The sequence below is a fragment of the Papio anubis genome, chromosome 16 (genome assembly GCF_008728515.1).
Source record: "Papio anubis isolate 15944 chromosome 16, Panubis1.0, whole genome shotgun sequence".
Lineage (NCBI taxonomy): Eukaryota > Metazoa > Chordata > Mammalia > Primates > Cercopithecidae > Papio > Papio anubis.
The window spans coordinates 32,613,449-32,636,984 of record NC_044991.1 but is presented as its reverse complement, the minus strand read 5'-3'; the positions used below and the strand labels follow the sequence as shown (position 1 = coordinate 32,636,984).

The 23,536-nt window shown below is 50.3% G+C and overlaps 1 protein-coding gene and 1 long non-coding RNA gene across 2 annotated transcripts; one reads left to right on the top strand and one right to left on the bottom strand.

Moving 5' to 3' along the window:
- Positions 1-563: 563 nt before the first annotated feature.
- On the bottom strand, positions 564-5,762 carry TMEM121B (transmembrane protein 121B). The gene has a single exon (XM_003905187.4). The coding sequence runs from the start codon at positions 5,392-5,394 to the stop codon at positions 3,655-3,657; it is 1,740 nt and encodes a 579-aa protein (XP_003905236.1). The 5' UTR covers positions 5,395-5,762; the 3' UTR covers positions 564-3,654.
- A 50-nt stretch (positions 5,763-5,812) lies between these two features.
- On the top strand, positions 5,813-20,015 carry LOC103888206. The gene is made up of 3 exons (XR_652651.4): positions 5,813-6,975; positions 18,593-18,758; positions 19,525-20,015. It is a non-coding gene; the product is annotated as an uncharacterized LOC103888206 (long non-coding RNA).
- The last annotated feature ends 3,521 nt before the right edge of the window (positions 20,016-23,536 follow it).

Here is a 23,536-nt window from a genome sequence, read left to right as displayed (position 1 = left end):
GTGTGAACTCGGGAGGCGGAGCTTGCAGTGAACTGAGATCGCGCCACTGCACCTGTGCCTAAGGATAGAGCGAGACTCCGCCTCAAAAAAGAAATAGGAAGCCGGGCGTGGTGGCTCACCCCTGTAGTCCCAGCTACTTGGGAGCTAAGGCAGGAGGATTGTTTGAACCCAAGAGTTTGAGGCTGCAGTGAACTACGATGGCGCCACTGCACTCCAGCCCTGGTGACAGAGTGAGACCCTGTCTCAAAAAGAAAAAGAAGGAAGGAAAGAAAGAAAAGTGCGAGAGCGCCCAGGGCAGTGAGAAAAAAAATCACTCTCAGGCTGAGTCCATTAGAGCCGAGCTGGCTGTGCTAACAAAGCCTGTCAGACACTCACCAGCTCCAGGCCACAGCCTCACTGCCTCCCTCAAAAACATGCCAACTGCCTAGAAGGAAAGGGCCAAGGTGTACCCCTAATGTGAACACAAACCTATAAAATAATGGCGAATGTCACAGTGACATTTAAGAATTTTGTAAGGAAACCAGGACAGAAAAGATCTTGAAACAAACCACACAGGAAGCTTGTCACAAGCCTCAAGTTTTTTATTTTCAGAACAGAGTCTGGTTTTATTTTTAAAAAGAGAAGGAAAAAAGTGATAAATGCTAGTGAGGTGCCACTTCCCTCCTTCTTCCAGGCTCTAACCGCCAGCTAGCTCTCTTTCACAAAACCCACGGATGCAGAATCAGGGCGTGTTAAAATGGAACAGTCTTTAGAGAGGGTCTAGTCTTTTGAAAATAAGTAAGGATCTGGGGACTCACAGAGAGGAAGGCCCTGACTTGCTGAAATGTTAGGGGTAGGCGGTTCTCGAAATTCTGAGCCCAGGATCCTTTTCTGTGAACTATGCACGGGCTGGCATTGACCTCGGAAGACAGTGCACCGCCTTGGCTGTCAGGCCCATGGGGAAATCTCACGTTTGCTCCTTCACTAGGGATGCCCTAGAAAGCAAGGCAAAGGAAGCTTTAGGGGTCATCGTGAATGGGGCAGGGAAAGTGAATGCAAGGACTCAAGAAAAACAGCAGAGGAAGGAACTGACCCTCTGAGCTCACGGTGCTTGACCCACGTATGAGAAGAGGGTGACTGGGGCTGAGCTGGGGGCCTGGTGTCTGCCAGAATTGGCCCAGTTGCCATCAGCCTCTTGACATATCCAAGGAAGTGGCAGCTCATTGGAACTTATCACAGCCTCCCACCAAAAACCTAACAGTACAGAGATTTTACAGTCAGGGAGGCCCAGCAGATGGCCATCCAAACAACAGAAAGGGGACAAGTCAGGGGGCCAGCCAGCAGCTGGCCATGGCTCAGACACAACGTCCTTTCACAGTCACTGAGATTAGGTAGCAGAGAAACAGAGCAAAGCTGGAGAGAGGACATGGGAACAGGGAGCAGCTGTTGGTACCCACCCAGGGCCTAGGCCCCAGAACCTTGAGTACAATCAAAGGGAGAGGAGAGGAGAAGAGTCAGTGGGAGCAGAGGAAGAAGGCAGAAGAAAACCAATTAAGTGTGAAATTCAGCCAGCTATTGGGCCACATAGGGTGAGGGACTGGAAGCACAGATTGTGTGTGGAGTGTAAACATTTTCCCCCGCTGTTCCCTGCTCTGAGAGCACGAGGAGGCTCAAGAGAACTCTGGTCCAGCCTTCTGCCCCTCTTACGTCCGTCTACATGGGTGTCTTCTACCTTAAGCCCCGGAGCAGTTGGAAGAGGGGGCTTCCAGCAGGAGGCGGGGGCTTGGCCTGGGTGCTGAGTTAACGGCTAGTGACTTGGCACTTCCGGCCCTCCCTGTGCACTCTGCAGCTGTGCCAGGCCCTGCCCCACAGCCAGCCCAGGCGCCCAAGCCCTCCCTCTGGCCTTCTCTGCTGGGGCTTCACACACCCAGTGCAGAGCAGCGAATGTTCTGCCGGTGCAGCCTGGCTGGCTTCTCTCCTGGCCACCTTTACAGGGAGCATCAGGACCAGGGCTTTCAAGAGCCACAAACTCAAAGAATGTGAGAGTTGAAATTACCTTCAACCTTAGAGATCACTCATCTAACTTCTACTTTTTTAATGTGAGAAAACAGGCCCAGAAAATAAAAATGATATGTCACTCAAAGCCAACGAGTGACAGAATCAGAACTGGAATCCACATCTTCTGGTAACTTGTCTAGAGTTTATTACGCTACATAAAACTTCCCAAACGTAAGAAGGGAGAAGGGGAAACAAAAATTCTTCAAGTTTCACCCCCACCACATCCTGTTGAGGGTGGAGGGAAGTGAGTATTTCCTGGCCTTGTTAGCTGCTGTCCTCCTGCACCCTTAAAATATGTAAAAATACTTATCCTGCCTCAAAGATGGCAACAGTGACATTCCACACCAAGACTGTAAGTGCACAGTCCCCGGATGTCTCTTGTCATCACCCTCAGTGGGAGGAATTCTAAGAGGGAAAAGTTCCGCAGCCTGCCTTGGCCCTAGTGAGACTCTTAACCAGACCACAGGCGGGAGGTCACCATCTCACTTTCTGATCTACACTTCCTAGAGGAAGGACAGGTGGGGAATGGGGCTTCCTACTCCCTTGGGCCCATGAGAGGCCCAACTTCACAGCCATCCAGGAACCCTACCAAAGCTATTACTCTAAGCCCAGATCCGACCCAGTTGGCACCAAACCACAGGAAGGATAAGAGTTCTAGGTGCAGAGGGAGGAACAGACAGAGGCCAAGCCAATGGCTGATACTCCGCAGACCCTGTAATAACACTGGCACCAAACCTCAGCTGGAGCCAGTGGCCATGGCAAATGCAACTTCTGAGTATTTTGTCTTCATTTTTTGCAAGCAGCATCGGTGCATGATGCAACAAAAGTTGAAAGCACGGAGGTAGAAATGCTCGCTCACCCAAGAAAGGGTGCAGTTTGGTCCTTAGAGAATGGATCCCCCCCTCTCCCTGAGCTGAGAAGAGAGGAGCAGGATTGAGGAAGATCCTGGGTGAGCTTCTCCCTTCAAGGGGAGTACCTGGGCAGCTCCCAGGGGCCCAGCTCTTCCTGGGAATTCATGGTCACAAATCCAGGCAGAAAAGAGGAGGGTGGTGGTAAGTATGGTGTAGGGGGCAGGGCCTCCCCAGATCTCCTACCTGTTGCAAAGGGCCACAGGGTGGACACAAGAAAACAACACTACACACACAGAGACATACACTTTGTATCTATCACCTGGAAGAAATCCAATAGACACATCAGTGGAAAAGTAGGTGCCGGGTCAATTTCAAGGCATGTGACAATGGCCACTAACCACAGCCTAAAAGAGGCTGGCACTTCTAAGCAAGGGAGAAGGTCCAAGGCCCAGCACCCCTCTCCTCCTAATGGATGGGAATTAGAGTGGAGGTGGGCAAAGCAAGAAGCAGAGGTACCAGCCCCTTGGAGGTCAGGATTGGGGTAGGACAGGAGGAGAGAGTAACTGCACCTACCTCCCTCACCATTAACTGCTGGTTTCCCTCCAAGCTGTCCTCACCCCAGGGGTGCAGAAGGACACCCTGGCCCTTAGCCCTGAAAAGGGTTACCTCTTCCAAATACAGCCTGATCAAATCTGGGCGACAGAAGGTAGAAGACAAGGGGGTTGGGGACTCTCAACCCAAAACCAAGGACCCATGCCCTTCACCCTCAATTATGGGAGGCCACAGCCAGGGTGTTGACATAGCCATGGGCACCCCCCTCGTTCTCCGAGATGCAGTGGCCCAGCTGGGAGCCTCCCTGAGGTGGTGGCGGAGGCGGTGGAGGGGCGGAGGGCGGAGCACCATAGCCCCCTCTGGCCCGACTCGGGGAGGCCCGACTGCCCCGGTCCCAGCAGCCCTCCAGGGCTTCCAAGCCGCGGCAACCGAGGAAGAAGAGGTTCTTGAGCATGAAGATGGAGAGGGGCTGCTGGTAGCTGACCACCAGGAGGCAGCGCAGCGCCAGCAAGGGCACGTCTACCAGGCAGCCGCCCAGCAAGCGCAAAAGGCGGCTGCAGCTGCCGGGCCCGGAGGCCTGGCCCCAGGATGCCGCCGCCGCCGCGGCCGCGGCGTTGAGCTCGTAGAGCCAGAGCACCGGCGAGGCGAGGGTGAGGAAGTAGACGGCGATGAGCAGGTAGCGCAGGTGCGCTGGCAGTGGCACGCGGCCCTCCAGCATCAGCTCCACCAGCGTGAAGCTGTCGAGCAGGTCTAGACACGTGCCCAGGAAGCATCCAGCCGCGCGGTGCCGCTGGGGCTGCAGCAGCAGGGGTCCTGCCGATCCCGGGGGTGCGCCCGCCTCGCTGATGGCCCGCACCAAGCTGTAGAGCAGGGGCACCGACAGCGCCATAGTGAGACGGAAGCCCGTGGTGCCGAAGGGCGCGCGCAGCTCGATGAGGTCTAGGATAGACGTGCCCAGGATCAGCACCACCTTGGGAGTGAAGGCGATGGAGTAGATAAGCCAGGCCAGGTAGGCGAAGGCGAACTCGCCCGCTGCCGCGGCCGCCCCCAGGCCGCCCCCTGCGCCGCCGGCGCCCCCGCGGGCTCCGCGCGCCTTGGCCCCAGCGGTAGCAGCCGAGGGGGCGGGCAGGTGCAGGGGCGGCGCGGCGTGGTGGTGGTGCAGGTGGTGGTTGTGCGCGCTGCTGGCCACTCCGCCCCGACGGCCCCGGCTGTTCTTGGCGAAGAAGATGGCCCAGCCCACCACCACCACCAGGTCAGTGGCGATCCAGGAGCACCAGTACAGGTCGGTGACGGCGATGAGGTACAGATCCAGCAGGCCACCCTGAGCCAGCAGCAGCACCACGGACAGCGCCTGGTAGCCCCAGCGGCACCTGGGACTAGGGGCGCAGCCGCGGCGCCTACCCCTGCGGCCCGAGCGGTCTGGGCAGCCGCAGCAGCAGCAACACGGGCAGCAGGAGGCGCCGCTGCCGGTCCCGGTGCCGCCCGCGCCCCCCGCCGAGCGGCTCCCGGGGCCCCCGACGGCCCCGGCCGCGGCGCCCCCGCCGAAGTCCGCGGCTGTCATGCTGCAGGAGGAGGTGGGCGTGGAGGTGGAGGAGGAGGTGGCGGCTGAGGAGGAGAAGGCGGCGGGCGCTGGGCCGGCCGCGGCGCCCACCTGAGTCGGCGGCCCCAGGAGCGCGGCGTTGGGCACCAGCGGCTTGCTGACGCTGAGGCTCTCGTCGTCGTCCTCGCGCTCGGCGCCCGTGCTGCTGCTCGGGGAGCCGCCGCCCCCGCCGCGTCTGCCGCCGCCTCCCCCGCGGCTGGTGCTGGTGCTGGTGCTGCTGTCGCCCGAGCCTCTCCGGCCGCGGAAGGAGCCCCCGCGGAGGAAGAGGGGCTGCAGCCGGGCGGCGGCCGGGGGCGGCGGGAAGGAGCCGGACGCGGAGGAGACCGAGCGAGGGTGGCCGAGCGCCGGGCGCATTGTCCTCCGAGGGGCTCTGGGGCCGCCCAGCTGTTCCCTCCCCGCCAACCCCGGGCGGGCGAGGCGGCCGAGGCGGCCGAGGGGAGCCGGGGCCCGCCGCCTCCCCAGCAGCGGGGACTCGCACCTGGGCCGGGCGGCGGCGAGATCCGGACTGGAGCCACTGGACTGGGCGAGCCGGGCCGGGCGGCCGGGAGCGGGGGCAGGCGGGGAGCCTAGCGGACCGCGGTGACGGCGGGCGAGGCGGGGGCGGGGCGGGGCGGGGAGCTAGTCCCGCCGAGAGGGAGGGAGGCTGGCGGCGGGGAAACCAGGACTGGATTCGAGGGGGAGAGGAGGCGGCGAGACCAGAGGAGGAGAAAGCGCGGCACACTGGATCAGCGGGAAGAGAAGGGGCGGGGGTGCCGTGCGTCACGGTCGGGTGGGGAGCCCCGTGGCCTAGAGGAAGCAGGAGGCGCGAGCAGCCGCCAGGGCGAGGCGACCCCGTGTGGGGGGCCTCCCAGGGAGCGCCGAATCCTAAGGAAGTCGCTGGGAGTCCCACCGGCTGCACCGCAGGGCGTTAGTGCCTAGATGGCTTCGGTGTCCCCAAGCGATGGGCTCAAGCTATAGGGCGGGCTTTGTACCTGGCCTTCTCAGCTCTGAGGCAGGCGGAGGGCAGCTTCGCCTCCACCCTCCGTCCAGCGCCCTTCCCACGGGGCCATCCGCCTCTCCCTAAGGCAGTAAAAACCAGTGGAGTCAGGCAAAAAGGGCCAGGGCAGCAGCCCCAGACCTGTAGTCCTAAATTTCCATGTACCCAACCCCGGGGTCACGAGCCATCTCAGGGACGACCCGATTCCAGCGGATGGAGAAGTGCCCTGAAAACACCTGCCTGGGAGGAGAGACTAGGGAACGGGATTGGGCAAATGGCATCCACCCAGCGGGCTTCTCAACGGTTTTTAAAGCAGAATGGGACATAATAGGAAGATGTGTCTAGCGGAGAGGAAAATAAAGGGGGCATTTAGAGGTGTGGGCCCCTGGATGAAAGGGATAATGGTGAGGGTTACAGCCCATCACAATAACAGAGACACCAAGGAAGGAATGCAGTCAGTGGCCCTGCGTAGACAGGCTCAAGAGAGAGCACACCAGCTCACCCCAGGACAGGACTCATCCAAGGCTGGGGCTGGATGTCGATGCAGCAACTCTGGAAGGCAGAAGGTAGACTGCTGCCTTTAGGGGTTTAAGGGAGAAGGAAATGACTAGAGTAGTTGGGGCTCAAAAAAAATCTGAGGTTCACCAATAATGGGGACATCCCATTCCCAGCCCCATGAAAACAAGGCAGAAAGCCTGCCTGCCCTGTTCACTTCCACACCCTTTGCGGCCTGTGGGCTCCCTGATTTCATGACCTTTGAAGCTGCTGCTGCTGGCTCATCTCCCCTAGGTAACAGCTTGCAGCATGATAATGCCATGCAGTGTGAGGTAGCTACACGCAGTGGAGCCGCAGGGGTTAGTCAGGCCTCGCCCCTAAATCCGCCTCTTGAATAAGGGTCAGTTTCAGCCAAACCTGCGTTTTCCAGTTCCCTGGAGGTCAGTCTGCACAGCCAATCCCTGGTAAATACACAATTTAGAACCTGCACCATCTCCACCTTCCCCGCACACACCACCTTTGGAAAGCTGGCATGGTGGTGAGGGCAGGAATTCTGGGGCCGCCATCCCAGCTGTACCACTTAACACCTTTGTGGTCTTAGGCTGAATATTTCACCTCAGAATGTTGATCTGTAAAAAGGACCCCACTCCAGCCGGGCAAGGTGGCTCACACCTGTAATCCCAGCACTATGGGAGGCCAAGGCGGGTGGACTACCTGAGGTCAGGAGTTTGAGACCAGCCTGACCAACATGGAGACCTGAACATCTCTACTAAAAATACAAAATTAGCCGGGCATGGTGGCACATGCCTGTAACCCCAGCTACTCAGGAGGCTGAGGCAGGAGAATCACTTGAACCTGGGAGGCAGAGGTTGCAGTGAGCCGAGACTGCGCCATTGCGCTCCTACCTGGGCAACAAGAATAAAACTCCATCTCAAAAAAAAACGGACCCCACTCCTACCTTAAGGGGTTGTTGTGAGTATAAAGAGAGATCATGTGTGTAATCTTTCTTCGATGACAGAGCCAGTCCCTGGCTCAGAGTCCATGCTCAGTTAAAGGTCTCTGTGTTACCGTCATTCCATTGGCCATGCCTTAGCCTCCCGGGGAACGTCGACTCACAGCAGGGGCCACCAATGGCTGTTTTCTGCCTGGACTCTGAGTTCTGCTCCCCCACAGCACTGCACTTCAGTAAGTGCCCAGGAGCAAAGCTGCCATAGTTAGGAGCACTGTTTTTGGAGCCGGTCTTCTCAGGCTCACAGTGTGAGACATCCAGGGTGCCAGTTGGGGCCAGGGTCCACCCATGTGGGGCAGGGTGGGAAGTGAACAGTCTAACGGGTGCAGTCACCACTCAGGGTGAGCAACACAGCAGGCCTGGCAGCTATCAGGGCTAAGCCAGTCCAGGTCAAAGAGTATCTTACTGGGGGGCTGCCAACTGCTAATGGGGATGATTATAGCAGTCTCCCAATCCCTCCAGGGGAACACCAGCCGGCAGCTCACACGGAAGCTGGCCCAGGCCTCCTGCACAATTAAGTAAAGTAGTGGAAGAAGGAAGCAGCTGGTGGGGTGCAGTGGCTCATGCCTGTAATCCCAGCAATTTGGGAGGCAGAGGCGGGTGGATCACCTGAGGTCAGGAGTTTGAGACCAGCCTGGCCAACACGGTGAAACTCCACCTCTACTAATAATACAAAAATTAGCCAGGCATGGTGGCATGCACCTGTAATCCCAGCTACTCAAGAAGGCTAAGGCAGGAGAATCACTTGAACCCGGGAGGCGGAGGTTGCAGTGAGCCGAGATCTCACCATTTCACTCCAGCCTACAACGGAGGAAAAAAAAAAAAAAAAAAAAAAAGAAAGAAAGAAAAAAGAAAAAAAAGGAAGCAGCTGATGAAGGAAGAGCTGGACTTCGGACAGCCAGGGAAGAGCACCCTCCCACTCCCCAGCCCACACCCTACCCTGTCTCAAAAACAAAACAAAACAAAACAAAACAGAAAAAGCCAGGTCGGGCGCGGTGGCTCAAGCCTGTAATCCCAGCACTTTGGGAGGCCGGTATGGTGGATCACTTCAGGTCAGGAGATCGAGACCATCCCATAACATGGTGAAACCTCGCTCCTACTAAAAATACAAAAAACTAGTCAAGTGTGGTGGCGGGAGCCAGAAGTCCCAGCTACTCGGAGGCTGAGGCGGAGAATGGCGTGAACCCGGGAGGCGGAGCTGCAGTGAGCCGAGATCGCTGGCCACTGCACTCCAGCCTGCTGGGCGGTCAGAGCCGCAGACCGCCTCAAAAAAAAAAAAAAAAAAGTAAAATAACCGCTAGGCATGGTGGCTCACGCCTGTAATCCCAGTACTTTGGAATGCTGAGGCAGGTGGATCACCTGAGGTCAGGAGTTCGAGACCAGCCTGACCAATATGATGAAACCCCGTCTCTACTAAAAATACAAAAATTAGCCGGGCATGGTAGCCTGCACCTGTAATCCCAGCTGCTCGGGAGGCTGAGACAGGAGAATCTCTTGAACCTGGGAGGTGGAGGTTATGGTGAGCCAAGATCGCACCATTGCACTCCAGCCTGGGCAACTCCTCCCTTTGAAAAGGAGCGAAACTCCTTCTCAATAACTAAAAAAATAAATAAACCAAGTTCTTTCCTAGGAGGGAAACAGATATAGAACCAATTAAGCACAATGAAGTATTAAGAATATTATAACCAAATTCAGAGTCCAGGAGAGATACAAAATAGGAGTGGGGCAGCAAAGCCTTCACGGAAGACAAGAGAGCTGTTTTGAAGGCTGAGCAGGTGTTGGGTAGCAGATAGGAGGTAGAACTGGATCAGAAGAGCATTCCAGGAGCAAGATGGACAGAGGGCCTAAGGCATAAAGTAGCAGGCGCTATACAGTTACAAATATTGGCTCTGCTTGAATATGAAGTACAGGAGAGCATGCAATGAAAGGCACCGCTGAGGAAAACAGGTAGGGCTGAGTTACAATGGGCCTGACTCCAAGCCGAACCTGGGCTGCGTTCTAAGGCAGGAAAGGACTTTCGAAAGCGGAAGTATACCAAGCACAGATTTGCATGTTAGAAAAGTTGCTTTGTGGTGCAGACGGTGGATTACAGGGAATAAAAAATGGAGGTACAGAGACTATGTTCTGGCAATACTGTGAACTAAATAATATAAAAACTCCCCAGCTTACCAAAAAAACAACACTCAGTGAAATATAACTTTTTTTTTTTTTGAGACGGAGTCTTACTCTGTTCCCCAGGCTGGAGTGCAGTGGCGTGATCTCGGCTCACTGCAAGCTCTGTTTCCTGGGATCATGCCATTCTCCTGCCTCAGCCTCCCGAGTAGCTGGGACTACAGGCGCCCGCCACCGCGTCCGGCTAATTTTTTTTTTTTTGTATTTTTAGTAGAGACAAGGTTTCACCATGGTCTCGATCTCCTGACCTTGTGATCCGTCCACCTCGGCCTCCCAAAGTGGTGGGATTACAGGCGTGAGCCACCGCGCCTGGCCGAAATATAACATTCTTTAGATGCACAGTTAATCTCAAAGAGTAAGGGAAACTCTTGGAACCACAAACGAAGAGGAAATCAGACTGGAAAGTGAAGTAAATGAGGCTGCGAGTGCCTTCAGATATGTAGTCAGCCTCTCTTAGCCACATTGTTTAATATGGTGGGGACTGGCCACATGTGGCTCTCTAAATTTACATTTAGGCCAGGCGCAGTGGCTCACGCCTGTAATCCTAGCACTTTGGGAGACTGAGGCAGGTGGATCACCTGAAGTCAGAAGTTCGAGACCAGCCTGGCCAACATGGCAAAACCCTGTCTCTACTAAAAATACAAAAATTAGCAGGGCTTGATGGCATGGGCCTGTAGTCCCAGCTACTCAGGAGGCTGAGATGGGAGAATCGTTTGAACCCGGGAGGCAGAGGTTGCAGTGAGCCAAGATGGTGCCGCTGCACTTTAGCCTGTGTGATAGAATGAGACTCCATCCCCTCAAAACAAATGTTTCAAAAAAAAAAAAATGTCTTGCATATTTCTTCTCCTTTCTTCTCTTAATTTATTCAAAAAGCAATTGCATAAAACTGTAATTGTATTGGGCCTTTAACATATAGAAATGTAATAGATTTGACAATAACAGCACAAAAAAGGAAGTTGAGAGCAAAGCTGTATTAAGGCAAGGAAATGACATAAGATGGTAACTGAAATCCACAGAAATAAATGAAGACAACCAGAAATGGTAAAATACAGATATAGATAAATATTTTTTAATATATTATATATAGGCCGGGCATAGTGGCTCATACCTGTAATCCCAGAATTTTGGGAGGCCAAGGCATGCGGATTGCTTGAGCTCAGGAGTTTGAGACCAGCCTAGGCAATATGATGAAACCTCATCTCTACAAAAAATATTTTAAAAATTAGCCAGGCATCAAAAATAAATAAATAAATAAATAAATAAATAATTAGCCAGGCGTGGTGGTGCACACCTGTAGTTCCAGCTATTCTACTTGGGAGGATGAAGCAGGAGAATTGCTTAAACCCAGGAAGTGGATGTTGCCGTGAGCCGAGATTGCACCACTGCACTCCAGCCTGGGCAACAGAATGAGACCCCATCCCGAAAAAAAAAAATTAGCCAGGCATGGTGGCACATGCCTGTAGTTCCAGCTACTTAGGAGGCTGAGGTAGGAGGATCACTTGAGCCCAGGAGATTGAGGCTACAGTGAGCCCCAATTGCGCCACTGTACTCCAGCCTGAGCAACAAAGCAAGACCCTGTCTTAAAAAAAAGTTATATATGTATAATGTATAATAATAATGGCACCAAAAAGGCAAAGAAGGAATAGCACTATCTAGAAATGAAGTTTCTTTATCTCAGTGGAATTAAGTTGGTATAAATCTGAAGTTAATTTTGATAAGTTAATATGTATAAGCCCTAGAGCCACACTAAGAAAATAACTCAAAAAGTAGTTTAGAAATCATTAAAGGAATTAAAATGTTACACTACGAAAACTCACTCAATACAAAAGAGAAAAGAAATATTAAAAAAAAAAAAAAAAAAAACCTAGCCAGGCGTGGTGGCTCCTGCCTGTAATCCCAGCACTTTGGGAGGCAGAAGCGGGTGGATCACCTGAGGTCAGGAGTTCAAGACCAGCCTGATCAACATGGTGTTTCACTAATACTCTGTCTGGTGGGGAAAGCAAGCAAACAAACAAACACTTCAGTCCTACCTGAGGTGCTCAAAAATAAACAAACAAAAAACCTGGCTGGGCACATTCGAGATCAGCCTGGGCAACATAGCAAGACCTCATTTCTAAAAATATATATATATTTTTTGAGACAGAATCTTGCTCTGTCCCCCAGGCCGTAGTGCAGTGGTGCGATCTCGGCTCACTGCAACCTCTGCCTCCCGGGTTCAAGCGATTCTCATGCCTCAGCCTCCCAAGTAGCTGGGATTACAGGCGCCTGCCACCACACCCAGCTCATTTTTGTATTTTTAGTAGAGACAGGGTTTCTCTATGTTGGTCAGGTTGGTCTTGAACTCCCGACCTCAGGTGATCTGCACACCTTGGCCTCCCAAAGTGCTGGGATTACAGCGTGAGCCACCACGCCCAGCCATAAAAATAATTTTGTTTTTAAGTAGCCAGACATGGTGGCATGTGCCTGTAGTCCTAGCCACCCAAGAGGCTAAAATGGGAGGGTCATTTGAGGCCAGGAGTTTGAGGTTACAGTGAGCTATGATCATGCCACTGTACTCCAGCCTGGGTGACAGAGCAAGACCCTGTCTCAAAAAAAGAAAAAAGAAAAGAAAAGAAACCTTCAGATTTCTAGTATATAGTAGTCCTCTCTTTATCCATGAGGGATTCATTCCAAGACCTCCAGTGGATGCCTGAAACTGAAGATATACAAATACTATGTTTATTTTTCTATACATACCTATGATAAAGTTTAATTTATAAATTAGGTACAGTAAGAGATTAAGAATAGTAACATAGCCGGGCGCGGTGGCTCACGCCTGTAATCCCAGCACTTTGGGAGGCCGAAGGAGGGGATCACGAGGTCAGGAGATCGAGACCATCCTGGCTAATACGGTGAAACCCCGTCTCTACTAAAAGTACAAAAACAAAAATTAGCCAGGCATGGTGGCGGGCGCCTGTAGTCCCAGCTACTCGGGAGGCTGAGGCAGGAGAATGGTGTGAACCCGGCAGGCGGAGGTTGCAGTGAGCCGAGATCACGCCACCGCACTCCAGCCTGGGCGACAGAGCAAGACTCTGCCTCAAAAAAAAAAGAATAGTAACATAATAGAACAATTATAACAATATATTATAATAAAAGTGTATGTGAATGTGGTGCCTCTCTGCCTCAAAATATCTTAATATTTTCAGAGTGTTTTACCATGGAACCGAAACCATGAAAAGTGAAACTGTATATAAGAGAGACTACTGTATAGTCACTGAAAAAAATTTAATGGATGAGCTCAACAGCAAATTAGACACAACTGAAGTGAGTAAATTTAATAATATATATGAAGACATTCTCTAGAATGTAGTACAGAGAGCTAGAGACTGAAAATATCTAAGAGACAGGAGACATGAGAGAGAGATTGGAATATCCAAAATACGTCTAACAGAAGCTCCAGAAGGAGAATATAAAAGAATAAGGGAAAGACAATGAAGAAATTTGAACTGAGAATTTTCCAAAATTGGTGAAAGAACTTCTCCAACCCACAGATTTAGGAATTGCAATGAATCCTAAACAGGATGAATAAAAATAAACAGGCTCTGAGATGTTTTCAAGTAAAATTGTAGAACTCTAGACAAGAAAAAGATCTTAAGGGAAATCAAACAGTAAAAAACAAATTACAACAAACAACAGTTAGATTAGTGGCAGACTTCTCATCAGAAATAACAGAAGTCAGAATGCAGTGGATGGTAGCAATAAAGCTAAATAATCAGTAATCACAATAGATGTTATATTAAATAACAGATGATCAGATTGGACTTTTTTTAAATGTCCAGTTATAGGCTTTTACAAGAAATATCCCATGGCCTGGCATGGTGGTTCACACCTGTAATCGCAGCACTTTGGGAGGCTGAGGCAGGAGGAACCCTTGAGCCCAAACTGGGCAACAAAGTGAGATGCCATTTCAACCAAAAAAAAAAAAAATCTTTTTTTTTCCTTTCGGGCAGTGGGGTAGTGTTTTTGTTTTGTTTGTTTTATGTTGTTTTGTTTTAAATGGAGTTTTGCTCTTGTTGTCCAGGCTGGAGTGCAATGGTAAGATCTCAGCTCACCACAACCTCCTCCTCCTCCCAGGTTCAAGCAATTCTCCCGCCTTAGCCTCCTGAGTAGCTAGGATTACAGGCATGTGCCACCAGGCCCAGCTAATTTTGTATTTTTAGTAGAGACGGGGTTTCTCCATGTTGGTCAGGCTGGTCTCGAACTCCTGACCTCAAGTGATCCTCCCACCTCGGCCTCCCAAAGTGCTGGGATTACAGGCATGAGCCACCATGCCCAGCCTTCAAAAAATGTTCTTAATTAGTCAGGTGTGGTGACACATGCCTATAGTCCCAGCTAGTTAGGGGGCTGAAGTGGGAGGATCCCTTGAGCCCAGGAGTTGGAGGTTGCAGTGAGCTATGATCACGCCATTGCACACCAGCCTGGGTGACAGAGCAAGACCCTGTCTCAAAAATAAATAAAAAAGAGAAATGTCCCTAAAATATAAAGACAAAGTAAAAAAAAAGGCTGAAGAAAAAATACACAAATATAATTTAACGCATGTATATAATTAAACTAGGCAAATATCAACTTTAAAAAGTGGGTTTGCCAATATTAATACCAGAAAAAATAAACTATATGACAAAGAATATTCTTAGGGATAAAGAAGTTCATTACATAATGATAAAAGACAGTACACCATAGTAGTGAAGGGCACACACTCTATAGCCAGACTACCTGGATTCAAACCCTGACTCCACCATTTAGTTTTATTTTATTTTTATTTATTTATTTTTTTGGAGATGAAGTCTCACTTTGTCACCCAGGCTAGAGTGCAGTGGCACAATCTCGGCTCACTGCAACCTCTGCCTCCCAGGTTCAAGCAATTCTCCTGTCTCAGTCTCCCAAGTAGCTGGGATTACAGGCACCTGCCACCACACCCGGCTACTTTTTTTTCTTTTTTTTTGTATTTTTAGTAGAGACAGGGTTTCACCATGTTGGCCAGGCTGGTCTTGAACTCCTGACCTCAGGTGATCTGCCCACCTCGGCCTCCCAAAGTGCTGGGATTACAGCGTGAGCCACCACACCCGGCCGACTCCACCATTTAGAAGCTGAGTGACCTTAGGTAAATTACTTAATCTCTCTTTCCTTGATTTTCCCACTAGAAAATGAGGAAAATAATAGTACCCACTTCATAGAGTTGTTATAAGGAGTAAATGAATTAATATATGGAAAGTGCTCAGCACAAAGTGCTATATAAATATTTGCTGCTGTAAAAAGACCAAGTTCCAGAAAGACTGTAATTCTGAATGTGTATGTATTCAATAACATAGCCCTAAAACATATCAATAAAAATGGATAATATTTATGAGACATTGGCAAATAACCTAATGATAGTGGGAAATACAAACACAGCTCTCAGAAATTGATAGCTTAAACAGATAAAACATTGGTACAGATGTACACAAGTTGAACCACATCATTAACAAGCTTGATCTAAATGGCTGAATTCAGAACTCTGTACCTACAAAATTAGATACTACACATTGTTTACAATTTTACATGCAACATTTACAAAGCCTGACCATGTACAGACCAATCCTTTAACCTCACAACAATTAGATTAGAATAAAATCACAAAACAATGACCAACCGCCCCCCACATATTTGGAAGTTTAAACACATACTTCCAAATGAATCATTCAAAAATTAGAAAATATTTAGAACTAAATGAACATGAACATATCGCCTGTCAAAATGGATGGGATATAGCCAAAGCAGAAGAGGAACATTTATAGCCTTAAATGTTTGTGTTACAAAAGGAGAAAACTGAACATTTAATAAGGTAAACGTCCAACTTAAATTGGCTGAGCACAGTGGCTTATAATCCCAGCACTTTGGGAGGCTAAGGCAGTAGGGTCACTTGAGGCCAGTAGTTTGAGATCAGCTGGGTACAGCAACACCCTGTCTCTATAAAAAATTAAAATATTAGCCAGGCATGATGGTACATGCCTGTAGCCCCAGCTACTTGGGAGGCTGAGGTGAATCACCTCTTGAACCCAGCAGTTTGAGGCTACAGTGAGCCATGATCACACCACGTCCAGCCTAGACGACAGAGTGAGAGCCTGTCTCAAAATAAATTTTTAAAAGTTGGAGAAAGAAAAGCAAGTATAATGAAAACACAAAGAAGGAAATATGGTTGGGCATGGTGGCTCATGCTTGTAATCTTAACACTTTGTTTTTTGTTTGTTTTGTTTTGTTTTGTTTTGAGACGGAGTCTCATTCTGTCACCCAGGATGGAGTGCAGTGGTGCGACCTTGGCTCACTGCAACCTCTGCCTCCTGGGTTCCAGCAATTCTCCTGCCTCAGCCTCCTGAGTAGCTGGGATTACAGGTGCGTGGCATCATGCCGGCTAATTTTCATATTTTTTGTAGAGACAGGGTTTCACCGTGTTAGCCAGGATGGTCTTGATCTCCTGACCTTGTGATCTGCCCACCTCAGCCTCCCAAAGTGCTGGGATTACAGGTGTGAGCCACCACACCCGGCAGTCCTAGCGCTTTGGGAGGCCAAGGCATCAACTTTCCAATTTGGTAACGGGTAGAGGCTGAAAGAGTTTTGAGGTATATGCTAGAAATGTGGACATTAAGGGTGATCCTGATGAGGACTCAGAAAGAAAAGAGGAGAGCTGTAGAGAAACCTCAATCTTCTTAGAGAGTACCAAAGTAATCCTGAACAGAATGTTAGTAGGAATATATAGTAAGGCCATTCTTTTGTTTTGTTTTGTTTTGTTTTGTTTTGTTTTGATTTGATTTGTTTGAGACAGAGTCTCACTCTGTCACCCAGGCTGAAGTGTGGTGGCATGATCTTGCTGCAACCTCCACTTCCTGGGTTCAAGTGATTCTCCTGCCTCAGCCTCCCAAGTAGTTGGGACTACAGGTGCATGCCACCACACCTGGCTAATTTTTGTATTTTAGTAAAGACGGGGTTTCACCATGTTGACCAGGCTGGTCTAGAACTCCTGACCTCAAGTGATCCACCCGCCTTGACCTCCCAAAGTGCTGGGATTACGGGCAGTAAGGCCATTCTGAGGGGGTCACATATGCAAATGAAGAACATTTACTGGAAGGTGGACAAAAGACCATCCTTGTTAGGAAGAACTTGGCTAAATTGTGTTCATGTTCTATCATTTTGTGGAGGTAAAAATTGCAAGCAATGAAACCTGCAATTGGATGTTTGGCTCAGGAAATCTCTAAACAAAGTATTGAAGGAGTTACCTAGCTCCTTCTGACTGCTTCCAGTAAAATTCAAGAGAGACATAAATGACTTAAAGACAGAACTGTTAAGCAAAAAGTAATGAGAACTTGAAATTCTGAAAAATGATCGACCCATCCATATAGAAAAGAACGAGAACCCAATTTGGAGAGAACACTAAGGGCGTTGCTGTGTTGCCAAGCTCCTTTAGTAAGATTAGTATGGATTAGCCATTGCAACAGAAGCTAGGAGCTATTCTCCAAGATAATGGAAGAAGGGCCCTGAAGGCAATTCAGAGATCATGAGAGCTGGCACTCCCATCACCGGCCCAGAGTGCAAGGACCCACAGTGAGAGCAGATTCAAAGGCTGGCCACCTCTCTGGTCCAGGCCAACCAAGAAGCAGGAATTAGGCCCTCACCAGAAACCGAATCTGCTGATGCCTTGATCTTGGACTGTCCAGTCTCCGAAAGTATGAGAAATGAATTTCTGTTGTCATAGGACACCCAGTCTATGGTCTTCTAACAGCCTGAATGGACTAAGACATAGACCAATTGCACTTATGAACATAGGCAAAGAACTCCTGAACAAATTACCAGCAGTAGCGGCCAGCAACATGTAACATAACCAATTTGGTTTTTTCCCAGGGATGAAAGAAAGAGTTAAAGATGAAAACAGGCTGGGCGTAGTGACTCACGCCTGTAATCCCAACATTCTGGAGGCCAAGGTGGGAGGAGCGCTTAAAGCCCAGGAGTTTGAGAGCCGCCTAGGCAACATGGCAAGACCTCACCTCTACAAAAAATAAAAAATAAAATTAGCTGGGGTGTGGCGGCACATACCTGTAGTCCCAGCTACTTGGGAGGCTGAGGCGGGAGAATTGCTTAAGCCTGGGAGGTCGAGGCTGCCGTGAGCCAGGACTGCGCAACTGCACTGCAACCTGGGTGACAAAGAGATACCCTGTCTCCAAAAAAAAAAAAAAAAGATGAAAACAAAATATATTAATATAGTTTACCATATTAACAGATTGAAGGAGAAAAACACTTAAGATCAACTCAACAAATACAGAGAAACAAACATTTAATATCTATTCATGAATTTTAACAAAAATTGAGCAAAACAGAATTTTTTGCTCTATTGGTCTTGCTCTGTTGTCCAGACCAGAGTGCAGTGGCACCATCACAGCTCACTCAGCCTTGAATCCTGGGCTCAAGCAATCCTCCTGCCTCAGTCTTCCAGGTAGCTGTGACTACAAGCATGTGCCACCACACCCAGCTATTTTTTTTGTTTGTTTGTAGATAGAGGGTCTCCCTGTGTTGCCCAGGCTGGTCTCGAACTCCTGGACTCAAGCGATCCTCCTGCTTCTGCCTCCCAGAGTGCTGGGATTATAGGCGTGAGCCACCAAGTCTGGCCAGAATTTCTTTATTCCTAGTAAATGGTAATATGGCAACAGAGACAGACTAGACGCTGTCCAATCCCATTTCCTCTTGCTAGACAGTGGAAGACCACATTTCCCATCCTCTTTGTAGTCACATTAGAACCACATGGCTAGCCAATAAACACGCAGACGTGGTATCCACCACAGCCTGGTTCGGCCATAAATCGCTTCACGGTCATCCATTCACTCTCTCTCCCACAGACCTTGGATGCCGTGTGTGGAAGATGACAGCATCACCAACTGGAGGGTGCCTGGATCCCTGAGTCACCATTTGAAGGGAAAAGGTCAAGAGTAGCCACCTGACCCATATCAGGCTATGAAATGAGCAAGAAAGAAAGATTTTGTGAAGCCACATTTTCATCCATGTGTAGGTCTATTTCTGGGTACTCTACTTTGTCCCATTGGTTTGTATCTCTCCCTCTGCCAGTAGAACAGTGTCTTAATGACTGTAACTTTATAAAATTGCTTGATATCTGATAGGCAAGCCCAGGGTCAAGACAGGATGAACCCCTCTAGAACAAAGGCAGTTTCTCATTTCTTTTTTTTTTTTTTTTCTGAGATGGAGTCTCACTCTGTCATCCAGGCTGGAGTGCAGTGGTGCAATCTTGGCTCACTGCAACCTCTGCCTCCCAGGTTCAAGCAATTCTCCTGCCTCAGCCTCCCGAGTAGCTGGGATTACAGACACGTGCCACCTGCCTGGCTAATTTTTGTATTTTTTTTTCTTTTTTTTTTTTTAGTAGAGATAGGGTTTCACTATGTTGGCCAGGCTGGTCTCACACTCCTAACCTCAAGTGATTCCCCTGCCTCGGCCTCCCAAAGTGCTGGAATTACATGTATGAGCCACCGAGCCTGGCCCTCATTTCTTAACACTGCGTTTGGTAGGGCAGCAACAGTCATTTATATGTGAATAAATGAAGCTGAAAGAGGAAGTTAGAAAGACCGAAGGAAGAAGCAGACAAGAAGGGAAGAAGGAACACCCCTCCCCTCTCCAAAGAGACAGCTCCAGGAATGCCAAGTCTGCTCGCCTAGGGATGCAGAGCCAGAAAGCCCAAGTCAGAGTGGGAGGAGGTAGGGAAGGAATTTCAAGCTAGACTCCTATTCTCTCTCTCCACCCCCTCTCTCACCCCAAAAAGAGAGAAAATGACACGAGGCTTTCGAACCAAGAGCTGGAGGAACCTGGAGGCAAAAGCTGAGGCTGTCAGCTGCCCAGCAGTTAACACCCTGAGACCATCTTCCCACTTCCAACACCCACAGAAGCTGCCTCCCAAGGGCTCCGGTGTCCCCGCGTGGCCCACCTCAGCAGTATGATGCAGCACTGGGGAAGTGACAGAATGTGAAAAAAACTATTATAGCTGAGATATTTTAAAATTCCGCCCTCCAGGCAGCATCTGGTTGCTACAGCAACCCCAGCTCTGCAGGGTGTCCCGATTACCAGCAGGCTCCCTGCACCTGCCTCAGGCTGAGAGCAGGCGGCTGCCGCCAAGGGGAACACCAAGGAAATGCCCATGTTCTGATTCCAAGGTAATGGCTCAGACCCAAGGGGATTTTTATCTGTTCAACGTGAAACCTGATGAAGTTTTGTCCCATGTTAATAATTTCATTAAAAATATGGCCTTACCTCCTATTCGATGCACTCACAGTCTTTTTTTTTCATTCATTTGGCTCCATCAAAACGCAAAAAAGATAACATTTTCATTCATTTGGGATCGAGCAAATGAAGGCAGCTGAATGAGTTTTGGTTCCAGGGTTTAGACAAAGCCCCTAAGGGACAAAATTGGAATCAGAGCTGAGTAGCTGGTCCTGCTCTCTAGATTTGCATAAGTCATGTGGCAGGACACTTGCTCTTTTGCACCCGCCTGAAATAGCTTATGATATCCTTAGGAAACCCAAACAAGTAATAAATAGGGGGCTGGGCACTGTGGCTCATGCCTGTTATCCCAACACTTTGGGAGGCTGAGGCAGGGGTATCACTTGAGCCCAGGAGTTCCAGACCAGCCTGGCTAACATAGCAAGTTCCTGTCTCAATGAAAAAATTACAGGCTGGGCGCAGTGGCTCACGCCTGTAATCCCAGCACTTGGGGAGGCCAAGGCAGGTGGATCACCTGAGGTCAGGAGTTCAAGACCAGCCTGGCCAACATTGTGAAATCCCATCTCCACTAAAAATACAAAAAATTAGCTGGGCGTGGTGGCACGTGTCTGTAATCCCAGCTACTCGGGAGGCCGAGGTAGGAGAATTGCTTGAACTCGGGAGGCAGAGGTTGCAGTGAGCCGAGACTGCGCCACTGCACTCCAGCCTGGGCGACAGAGCGAGACACCGTCTCAAAAAAAAAAAAAAAATTACATTAGCTGGGTGTGGTGGTGCACACCATAGTCCCAGTTATTTGGGAGGATGAGGTGGGAGGATTGCTGAAGTCCAAGGAAGTCAAGGTTGCAGTGAGCTGTGAGCACGCCCCTGCGCTCCAGCCAGAGGGTGTGGTGTGTGGTGGTACACACCTGTAATCCCAGCACTTCAGGAGGCTGAGGCAGGAGGATCGCTTGAGCCCAGGAGTTCGAGACCAGCTGGGTCAACAAAGCGGGACCCCATCTCAAAATATAATAAATAAATAAGTGAAATTAAATTAGAAAGAATGAGTGGTTTCTGACCTTGTGCCCTCATTTCTGAAAATGGCATAGATAAGAATGCTCTCCATGGCTCATGCTTGCAATCCCAGCACTTTAGAAAGTCAAGGTGGAAGGATCACTTGATGCCAGTTTGAGAGTCAAGGTGGAAGGATTACTTGATGCCAGTTTGAGACCAGTCTGAGCAACATGGCAAGACCCCATCTCTTAAAAAAAAAAAAAAATTAATTAGCTGGGTGCAGTGGGCAGTGGGGGCACACCTCTACTCCCAGCTACTCAGAAGGCTGAGGTGGGAGAATCACTTGAGCCTGGGAGGTAGAGGCTGCAGTGAGCTGTGATTGTGCCACTGCCCTTCAGCCTGGGTGACAGAGCAAGACCCCAGACTCTAAAAGACCAAAAAGATTTCTGTTAGGAACAGAACATAATCTGAAATGATACAGAACTGTATAATAGCTCACTTATTTCTCTGTATAATAGCTAGTCCTATGAAACAAACATTGCCAACGCCAATTTCACGGGTGACAAAATGGAAGCTTGGAGAAGTGAAGGAAGTTGCCCAAGGCCATATAGCTAGTGGATGGTCGGGCTGGGACTCCATCGCCAGGCCTGCAGCCCTTTCACTTCTGCCACACTCCCTAGGGAGTGAAAGCAGAGGGAGGCGTGTTTGTGTCCAAGGGCCCCTGTGGAGGACTCACCATAGGAGGGTCTCAGGGGCCGTCTACTACCATCTTTTGAAGACTGCCAAGTGCCAGGCACACAGGTGTGGGGACACAATTATGATGCAATACGGACAGAGTTCATGGAGTAGTAGAAGACACAGAATCAGCAAGTATATGTGGGTCATGAGGTGGTAGGTACCATGAAAACATTAAGTAGGGTAAGGATGATGGTGCTATGTTTACAGAAAGTCAAGGAAATTGGAATGGCGCATCCATCAGACCCATAAGAAGTGGGTCTGGGAAAAAAGGAAGAGATGCTTGGCCGGGCACAGTGGTTCATGCCTGTAATCCCAGTACTTTGGGAGGCTGAGGCAGGCGGACCACGAGGTCAGGAGTTTGAGACCAGCCTGGCCAACATAATGAAACTCCGTCTCTGCCAAAAATCCGAAAATTAGCTGGGTGTGGTGGCACGCACCTGTAGTCCCAGCTACTTAGGAGGCTGAGGCAGGAGAATCACTTGAACCCAGGAGGCGGAGGTTGCAGTGAGCTGAGATTGCGCCATTGCACTCCAGTCTGGGGGACAGATTGAGACTTCCTCTCAAAAAAAAAAAAAAAGGGGAAGGGATGGCACGAGCCACGTGGACACTGTGGCCTGGCAGAGGGGCTGCGAGAGGCCCTAGGCAGGAGGGAACGTGGAGTAGGGTGGCGGGTGTGAATGATAATGAGGAAAGCAGCAGGTGAGGTCCCGGGGGGAGCGGTGGGACAGGATGAAGAGGATTTGTACCAAGGTAAGAAATCACTGCTTTTGCTCTGAGTCAGATGTCACCGGAGGGCTTTCATCACAGAACGGGCCACGTGATCTGCCAATGAGTGAGCAGAGCAGGTGGGAGAGAAAAGGGCGGAGGCAGGGAGGCCAGAAGTGTGGCTGCAACAGCTCAGGTGAGGCCAGGGGCCTAGCTGGGGTGGGGCGTGGTGGGTAGCAGAGCTCACTTGGGAAATTAAGAGGAGCTCAGCAGGACGCCAGGCCCTCAGGCCTAGACAAGGAGAGCAAGGAGCTGCCACAGCCACCTAAGATGGGGAAGACAGTTAAGCAGGAGGTGTGGACTGCGCTCAGTGTCTGGTCGTGGACACAGAGACACTTACACTGAGGGAATGAGCACAGCTCCTCAGTGCTCAGCCACTCAGCCTCCAAGACACTGGTTCTCCTGTTTCACAGCCACTCTCTCCACCTCCTTTGCTCCCTGACCTCTAAACACCTCTGAGGCATCCAAGCAGAGGTGTCAAGAAATCAGTTGAGGGCCGGGCACGGTAGCTCATGCCTGTAATCCCAGTACTTTGGGAGGTCGAGGCAGGCAGATCACCTGAGGCCAGGAGTTTGAGACCAGCCTGGCTAACGGTGAAACCCCATTTCTACTAAAAATACAAAAAATTAGCTGGGCGTGGTGGCGCACGCCTGTAATGCCAGCTACTCAGGAGGCTGAGGCAGGATAATCGCTTGAACCCAGGAGGTGAAGGTTGCAGTGAGCCAAGATCGCGCCATTGCACTCCAGTCTGGGAAACAAGAGCAAAACTCCGTCTCAAAAAAAAGAAAGAAAGAAATCAGTTAAGGCCGGGAGCAGTGGCTCACGCCTGTAATCCCAACACTTTGAGAGGCCAAGGAGGGCGGATCACTTGAGGTCAGGAGTTCGAAACCAGCCTGGCCAACATGGTGAAACTCTGGCTCTACTGAAAATACAAAAATTAGCTAGCCAGGCATGGTGGAGCATGCCTGTAATCCCAGCTACTCAGGAGGCTGAGGCACAAACACTGCTTGAACCCAGGAGGTGGAGACTGCAGTGAGCTGAGATCGTGTCACTGCACTCCAGCC